At 33.4% G+C, this 9,691-nt stretch overlaps 1 protein-coding gene across 1 annotated transcript; it reads right to left on the bottom strand.

The window, feature by feature from the left end:
• Positions 1-2,254: 2,254 nt before the first annotated feature.
• LOC111808802 (protein OBERON 3-like) lies at positions 2,255-5,825 on the bottom strand. Its single transcript, XM_023694988.1, has 2 exons — positions 3,737-5,825; positions 2,255-2,948 (listed from the first exon to the last, which is right to left on the bottom strand). Exons 1-2 carry the CDS (start codon positions 5,451-5,453, stop codon positions 2,362-2,364), a joined length of 2,304 nt encoding a protein of 767 aa, XP_023550756.1. The 5' UTR covers positions 5,454-5,825; the 3' UTR covers positions 2,255-2,361.
• Positions 5,826-9,691: the final 3,866 nt, after the last annotated feature.

The raw sequence follows: 9,691 nt of genomic DNA, 5'->3' as shown, positions 1-9,691 counted from the left end.
TGAAACTGTTAGCTGATATGACGGTATTCTCTAATAATTTCTCAATCAATAGATATCAATGCCATTGTAAAGGGTATAGAATTATCTCGGGCGAAAATGAAGTTTGACACCCTATGAGATATGAAATACTTCTAGACTTTTGGTATCAATTGGATGTAATGGAACCACCTAGGAACTTTAGGATCACTTGAATGTTTTTAATAAGGTTGTTTTTAATAAGGTTGTGCGTTGTTATTAGTTGAATGTAAGTTAATACGTCTAAGTTTAATATATAAAAAGAGAAACGCTTTCAGAACTTGTGTTATAATTTTGATGAAAATCAATGGTAAGGAAGCGAAAGAAAACACGTGCATTACCAAATTTTAGTCATTTTGTTATTTTTTTTTTATTTTATTTTTTTTTTTTNNNTTTTTTTTTTTTTTTTTTTTTTTTTTTTTTTTTTTTTTTTTTTTTTTTTTTTTTTTTTTTTTTTTTTTTTTTTTTTGTAATTGACGATTTATCGATTTGTTGAGTTATGAACGAAAATTTTGATTTTCGGACTTTGGAGATTTTTCAGAATTTTATATTACAACTTCGAAATTTTGGATTTTATTTGATTGTTGAGAAAATTGGTGTAAGAATTAGACAACTAAAAGNTGTTAAAAAGTGAGAAAAAAAAATCTTATTAAGTTTAATTTATAAAAATAAAAAATAAAAAATAAAAAAGAGAGAGATTTCTTGTATGAAAAAAAGTGAGAGTATGGGTTCTAAAAATTCATAAATATTTTTTTGAAACAACTTATAAATTTAAGGGGTATGTCCATGAAACAGTCGAAGTCCATCGTTAGTAGATATTATCCAATTTGGCTCGTTCGTCGTCAACCTCACAATTTTAAAATGTGTCTACTTGGAAGAGGTTTCTACACCTAATGAGGAATGCTTCATTTCCCTCCCCAATTGACGTGGGATCTCACAATTCATCCCCCTTAAGACCCTAGCATCCTCTCTAGCACATCGCTTGGTGTCTAGCTCTGATACTATTTGTAACAGTCTAAGCCCACTAGCAAATATTGTCCTCTTTAGGCTTTCTCTTCCCGGCTTCATCTCAAGATTTTAAAACACATTCTACTAGGGAGAGGTTTCACAAAATGTTTCGTTCCCCTCTCCAATCGAATAAGGATCTCAAAATGTTTATGAGTTTGTCAAACTGCCATGCAACCATCTTAGGTAGGGTAAACTTTCGGAGAATAATCATTTACATCTGTAAAACCAAGGGTCCGTAAGTCATTAATCACGCTCTAGCCACACAACAGTGGTTTGATCCACGACTTAGGTTCTCGTCTCTTTAGAACCCAATAGTCCTACAAGGATCTCACAACTAGACTACTAATTGTCCCCTCAAACTTACCATAATTTTGAATCATGACATAAGGATATAATAGTTTCAATTTCAATGAAAAATACTACGAATTACATATTTGTACCGACTCTTATTTTACTTAATATTATAATAAGTGCAACTCGTCTCGAACATATTTGTCCAAAATATTTATCACTAAATTTGAGAATACCACAACTAGTTTAGATATTCTCATTCAAATTTTTAGTTTTTAAAATTAAAATATTAAAGAAAGCAAATAGAGTGAATGGGAAGAAGTTGAAGAAACTTAGGCTTATATTATTAAAGAGAGAGGTCATAAATAGCTTGACAAACTCAAAAGTAACGACCCTTGTGTATTCCTCAAAATCAGCAAATTTTCAATGGATTAAACAGGACATGGAGTAGGGGTAGTTAAGTAATTTTTTAACATACTTGGTTCGGGAATAATTATTATTTGTTACTTTGGTCATATCTGTAACAAGCCTAAGCACACTGGCAATAGATAGGTTACTTTGGTCATATCTTTAACAAGCCTAATAGATAGGAGATGTTTCCAAACTCGCATAAGAAATGTTTTGTTCCTCTCCGACCGTTGTAAGATCTCACAATCTAACCCTTTGGGGCCTAACATCCTCGCTAGCACACCACCCGATGTCTACACTTCTTCGGGACTCCACATCCTCACTAGCACACCGCTCGATGTGTGACTCTGATACTATTTCTAATAATCCAAACCCACCACTGGCAGCTATTGTCGAACTTATCAAGATTTTTATAAAGAGTTTGTTAGGAAGAGGTTTCCACACCTCATAAATAATATTTCATTCTCCTCTCAACTAATATGGAATCTCTCGAGCGGGTTGGAATCAGGGTTGAGCTTCCGAATCGCAGCTCTTTGGATCTTAAATAATAAACAAACATAACCCATTGCAGAAATATAATTGTTAAGACAGTCCACAAAAAATGAAGTTAGAAATAGCACAATACCCACTCACCCACCTTCACACTACTTGCTTTTTGGTCACTTCCATCCTCTCCAACAACCCTGCGATCTCCTTCTGCATTCTCTTCTTCATGTTGTAATAATCTATTTGAGAGTTCTCCAATACCTTCACCTCCTCCGCCTTCTTCCTCCGCCTATCTTCCGCCTCTTTCAAGCACAGCTTCCCGATCTTCTCCGCATAGTCTTCGTCCAGTTTCTCCGACTTCGCATTGATTATTTGTCTCAGTCGTTCAGCCTCCCTCCGTGCCTCATCCGCCTTGTTCTGAAACATTCCCGCCTCCGCATTCTTAATTCTTACAATGCTTTCCAAGCTTTCAAGTCCCTCTTTCTTCGTCAACGTCCCAAATTGGAACTGATCGTCTATATTCAAGTCGCTGGCGATGGAGACTTTGAGATCGTTGCGTCGAAGATCACTAGAAATCAAGTCACGATGTGGCCTAGATGGGGTATTTTTCTGCATCACGTATGATGAAGGTAGGGAGCCGGTTTGAGGAAGAGACGTCCCATCTTTCGACAGGCTGCTTGTATTGGTTGTTCCCAATTTCTCGGAGAATACCCCAGACGTTGAAATCTCCGATGTGCCATCTAACCAAGTCCAACCAACCATTATGTTAAAAAAATGATGACAAAGGACCATGAAAATTGAGCAAGAAAAGGATGTTCATATCAGGTATAGAAAAACAAATGAACAAGAAACACCATCCCAACCCCACCGCTAGTAGATATTGTCCTCTTTAGACTTTCCTTTTTGGACTCCTCCTCAAGGTTTTGTTTTTAAAACGCATCTGGTAGGAAGAGGTTTCCACACCCTTATAGAGGATGTTTAGTTCTCCTCCCCAACCAACGTGGGATCTCACAATTCACCTCCCTTCACGGCCCAGCGTCCTCGCTGGCACTCGTTCCCTTCTCCAATCGATGTGGGTCCCCCCAATCCACCCCCTTGTCCTTGCTGGCACACCGCCTCATGTCCACCCCCCTTCGGGGCTTAGCCTCCTCGCTAGCACATCGCCTGATGTCTGGCTCTCATACCATTTGTAACGGCCTAAGCCCACCGCTAGCAGATTATCCTATTTAGACTTTCCCTTTTGGACTTCATCTCAAAGTTTTTAAAATGCATCTGCTAGGGAGAGGTTTTCACGCCCTTACAAAGGGTGTTTCGTTCTCCTCCCAAACTAATGGGATCGTAGATGATTCACATAAATATGAAAGGACTTCATGTTTTATGCAAGCAGTCAATAAACAACTTCTAAAGATGAATATTAAGGAGAACAAAGTAGACTAACATCTATGGTTTCTCAGAAACACATGTTAGATAATCATATTTAGGCAACAGATTAAGAAGGAAAAGGAAGATGAAGAGTTTCCAAACTTACAATTGAAGTAATCAAGAATGATATTGCAGGCCTCCCAAGGAGCAAGTGCTTTCCTTTCAAGCTTGGCAAGAATCTGAGCTGCTTTAATATACAAATCCTTGCCTTTGTAGTCATCACTTCCAATGAAGATCCTCTTCACACACTCAAGCTCCTTCATCAAGGTTTCTACACCCCAATTCTTAGCACAGTACACAAAAACATCCTTCACAAATCCAAACATCTCTGAAGCATGATTACAAGCAATGCAATGGAACTGCATCTCGGTCGTCCCCGATGGACCTTTCAGGCTCGGACCAGGCCTGATGAGATTCTTCTCAATCCCACAAGCAGCATGGCACCAATGGGAGCAGACATCACAGCCAACCCAACTACAAGTATTGTTTGCACAATCGAAGTTCAAACAGATGGGACACATACATGAGCTGCAAAATCCTTTGTTGGCTGAGCAGATTTTGCAGTCACAATCATCAACCGGGATTACACTCTTGCAGTTCCTGCATTTCAGAAACAATAAAATGTCCACAAGCTCTGCAATGGAGCACCTGCTTTTCCCAGAGATGAAACTCACAAGCCCCATCTTCACTGCAACTAGAATCTCAAGCTGTGCTTTGTGACACTTTGAGAGAGCTTCCTTATTGAGATCGGATCGCCGCTCTAGACGCTTTTGGAGAGATGATAACTCGTCTCTCTTATCAGGCATAGCAATTACATCTTTCAAGTAATCTTTGACTGATGCAAGTGTTTCATCAGGAAGCTCCTGAACTATTTGAGACATGACTGAGATAGACTCCGACACGACTTCACGAAGAATTCTCTCCGGCCTAGAACTACCCTCTACCCTCTCCAAATTTTCGGATCTCCTTCCAATTGAATTCCCCGACTTCACCTCCATTCTCGGTCGTGCCAGAAGCTCAGACGGAAAAAACGAGTGATCATTGGAGGTATTACATGCCTCCTTATTGGAAGGGCGATTCCCCTGCGACAAAGAATTAAGCCCACCTCCATGATTTGACAAGGCAACTCCATCCCCTAGTGGTTTGAACCTGCTATGAACAGACCCATTAGTTCCCTCTCCACAGTTCCAAATATGGTCGTCTCTCCCAACAGAATACTCGAAATTCTCAGTCGAATTTCGGGTCAAAGAGCAACTGGGGTTGTGAGAAAACTGGTGGGAGTAGGAATAGGAAAGCGAAGCAGCGGTGAAATCGTTAGAACAGGTAGTTTGGGTGTTGTTCATTGAAGGGGCCAAAGATTGGAGGCTCCTACAGGGCTTGGACGGAACAGGGGGAGGATCTTCATTTTGCAAGGCATTCGAAGCAGTAAGAGAGAGTGAAACTTCAGGCAAAGCTAAAGAAAGATTAAGAGTTTCAAGTTTGGGCTTCTTTCCCCGATTCTCCCCCCTATCAATCTCCTCCTCAACCTCCCGCTTAGACTGATTTCCCCTATTCGAGTTCAAATTCAAGAAATCCCTCTCAACCCATTTATCATCATCGTTACAATTCTCAGAAAACAAAACTTCTTTACCTTTGTAATTACCTTTGTCGAAGGAAGCCGCAAAACCAGGAGAACCCAGTTTCGAATTCTCACAAAGGTAGCTAAGAGTGAGTTCTTGAGAGCCCGAATGCCCGATTCCGGCAAATTTCGAGTCCTCCCGAGAACCAATACCCTTGGTCCGAGAGTTCTCGCCATCGGAGGCGAGATCCTTGCCGTCGAACATGCCTCGGCGGAGAAAGCAAAATCAGGTGGTCGGAGTGAAAAGGAAATCTGGGGGTCGAATCAGGGGGATGATGGACTCGTTGCTATTCCTCTTTCCCTTCGTCAACGAGTGTACAGTCCTTCGAACGGCAAGAACGACGTGCAACAGCGAAAATTTCAAGCATTTTCATACGAAGACGAAGACTGCTTCTGCTCTTGGTGTTGAGGAGGATTACGGAAATAGCCCTTGACTTGTTCAGAATTACACAGATTTCCCTTTTATCTCTTTTTCGTGGATTCTGATGATGAAGCTCCCAATTGCTCTTCCACCCCACCACCACTTTCGCCGCCATTTTCTTTCAAACAAATACAAAACCCTAAGCTTAAAATTCCAGAAATTAAAATTTTAATTCTTTACTTTCTAAACTTTCAGGTAAATAATAATATTTTGTAGTCTAATTATAAATTTATAATATATACAAATGATAAGTTCTTCAATTTTTAAACCTTATTAGAGCCATGAAGTATTTTTATTAATAATAATATTTTATTTTCTTATTGATAATAATTAAAATAATGTCAAGAATTTACCTACTTAATGGGGGGTTTTCACGTACTAATTATTCTTAACAAACCAGATTGTTTTGGTAAACCGTTACCTTAAAATCATGTGAAAAACCAGATAATGAAGTTGAACCAATAATTAATTATTTATACCAATTAATTCCTGTCGGCTAGACTATTTATATTGTTATAAAGAAAAATAAATAAATCAATATCAATTTTTAAAATATTTGACTTGATTTGATATTGATTTATTTCTTTTTCTTACACCCAGTTTATTTGAATCAGCTCTATAACCTATGATTAGTAAATAAATAAAATCGGATTAAAGAACATTAATTTTTCTGTTATACATTGTAATAATATTTTTAGGCAAAAATATGAAAAATCATTAAATTGGATAAGGATAATGTTGGAGTGAACGACAAGTCGAAGCTTCCAAAAGAGGCCAAGTCAAAGCTCCATTTCCATTCACACACCCTCTACTCAATAATAATTATTATTTTTAATATATATATATATAAAAGAATGGTTCCAGTAAATTATTTATAAATAAACAAACAAAAAAACTGTCCTTTTTTTAAACAAATAAAATAAAATATAATTTAGATTTTTTATTTTTTAAATGTCTATTTTCATCTGTGAAATTTTAGAAAGGGACCCTTATGTCTCTTCATTTTAATTTATTATCCCATTTTATCAAAATTATCAGATGATATTTTATTTATTAAATAAATTTGTATTAAAAAAATTTATTGGGTATAAATTTGTATTAGATGAAAGCGGTCACTTTTAAAAAATACGTAGACTAAAAATAAATATTCTAAAAGTATAGAAATCAAAATCAACAAAAGTAGGATATATTAATAATATTATAATTTTAATAAAATTATTGAACAAAACAAAAATTAAATGAAACATTTTGTTTATAGTAATGGTTTAAAGTGTTCCTCTTTTTAACATTAAATAATTTAGTTAGAAGTTAACCCAATAAATAAAATACTAATTATGTAATTTTCATCGTTATTGTTTGAATTTATATTCAAATTTAAAANTAATTTTCATAATTTAGTTTGAATTTAAAAGAAAAAATTACTAAAAATTAGATGGTAAAAAAAGTATAGAGAAGTAGTGTCAAATAAAAAATTAACGACTCCATTCCATAACTATTTAATTTAATTTTTTAATTTTAAAAATTAAATATAATTAAAAAATTAAATTTATAAATACGGCTTCCACGTATAAATTTTTCATTTTGTTATTAGTGTTTATGTTTAATATAAAAAAAAAAAACAAAAAGTTGAGTACTATTTATTAATTATTTGATTTTTTTTATTTATTTTTAAAATTAAGGTTATAAATACTTATAAATTTTTCGTTTTTTCGTTTTAATATTTAATTTCTACTCATATTTTTTAAAATTAAGTCAAACTTTGAAAAACAATAAATAATTGTTATTAAAATAACTCAATTGTTTTGTTTTTCCATATTGTTGGTCATACTTTTGAAAATGAAATAGTTAAATTGGACAATTGTGTAACACTAAGATGGCATTGTCTTATAAAATCTATTATAACTTTTTTGACTTTCAATCAAAGCATTCAAAATTTTAATATTTCTCAAATATAAGACTTAATCATATTAAAAGAGAAACCGTTCTATTGTCAACTTCTCGTACATTAATATGATTAAATATTCTTTATTTTATATACTTGTTGAGGTGTTACTATAATAACTCATTTGTTTATATAAAAAATATAGACATTCCTTTGTAATTGCTAAATTTTTCATAACAAAAACATATATAAATGTTTTTAGTATCATGGGTGATATTTGTCTATAATATATAAGTTTTAGTAAAAAGTTAAAAGTTTGAATATTAAAAATTTTTAATTTAATATTACGATCTACCTTTTCTATACTTTAATAAAAGGGTCGTTACTTAAGAATAAAACACAAATCGATTGAATAACTTGTCGAGAGTTGAAACACAATGTTAGAAAGTGAAGTCGGTTTAAATTTTCTAACGACTTAGTCTCAGTACAATCAATTCAAAGATCCTGATGAAAAAAATTCATGTAAAAAAACGCTTTGCTTCTTTAGATTTTTGAAGGATGGATGGTATTATTTAATGGCATGAGTTGGCATTTGACTTTACTTTAGGAAATTCAATTGTAAAATATCCAAGCCTAGATGCCACCTTCCATTAATTGAAGGACTAGATACTCTGCTTCATTTTCATAATTGACCATCCAATTCTTCTTATTTCCAAAACTGCCCCAATGAAACACACAATACAAAACTTGATCTCAACAAAGTCTTCCCCCACTTTATTCTTATTCCACATATGTACTCTACCACTATACATTAACTTATTCATTACTCAAATATTTTGTTTATTATAAACTCTCCCTTTCCAATGTTTCGCATCACATTTTTTTAATTTATTAGCAGATTAAAAGTATATAGTAAAAAATGAGTATGTTACATCCGAATAAAAGTCATTCATCTCTATTAACAAGTTGCATATTTTCTTTTGATGACCGGAACATAAAAACTTTACGATTAAACGTGATTTATTTAGAGCACCGTGACCGAATTAATCATTTTAATAAATAATTTTGAACTTTATGGAGTTTATCACATAAACTATAATGGGTGAACTTTATGTGTGTATATATATTATGGTTTGATTAATTAGATTGATGCCTTAGCTCCATTATTGATTTTTCTTTTTATATTGAAGAATGTAAAGGAAAAAGAAACCAATCACCAATTGCCATTTGTAACATTAAAACGACACGTTTCGGTGGCCGAAAGTCCATGCCAAGTCAGAATTCTAGTGGCCACTAAAGTCAACACGGTTTTGAATTTTTTTTTTTTTTCTTTTTTTCTTTTTGGGAACAAATTGGGGAGTTTTTATAACGTTTTGTTATTATTATTGTTATTGTTATTTAAATCACGTCATGCAAAAAAAGGTTTTAAAATCATATTTGTCAAACTATTTAATTTATTCAGTTTAATAACTAAAAATTAAATTTCAATTATACCAAATTGCCTTGATTAATCGAATTGAAATTGGAAAACGACCAATCTCCGAGGCATAATGTTTTTAATAATAATAAGAAAAACAACATCAACCACTAAAAATAATAAGTATACTAAATATTTGTTTTGAAGTTAGGCGCTTGTGTATCCAACATTTCTCTTCATCCCCTTGTTTGTAAGAGTGGAGACTAACCTCATAGACCAACACGCGTTCTTTTAGCATGTTTTATCTTCGCTCACGTGCATCTAAGAAAATTCTTGGATGACACTCATTATAAAATTGTTCAGAGTAAAACAAGTTTAATTTGGAAGCTTTTATGATTGAGCCACAAAAAAAAAAATGTATCTTGATAGTATAAATAGTAATTTTTAATTTGTTAAATTTTTATTAGTTATCATATTCTCAAGTTTACTCTCATTCGACGAGGGTAATAACTTTGGATTTTTTTTAATAAAAAAAGTGAGATTAGACGTTAAAAAAAATAGTATTTGCAATAAAGTTAAATAAAATTGAAACAAATTTCATATATTCTTCCACTAAGGAAAAGTATCTAAACATAGTCTTTGAAAATTTATATTCTAAAAAATAAAAAAATATCTTTGTATATTATTTATAATAGGAAAAAAAAAACTTTAAAAATACCCTAA

This window comes from Cucurbita pepo, chromosome LG13 (genome assembly GCF_002806865.2).
Source record: "Cucurbita pepo subsp. pepo cultivar mu-cu-16 chromosome LG13, ASM280686v2, whole genome shotgun sequence".
Taxonomy (NCBI): Eukaryota; Viridiplantae; Streptophyta; class Magnoliopsida; order Cucurbitales; family Cucurbitaceae; genus Cucurbita; species Cucurbita pepo.
Note: the sequence above shows the minus strand (reverse complement) of the source record. Positions and strands in the feature narration are given on the sequence as shown.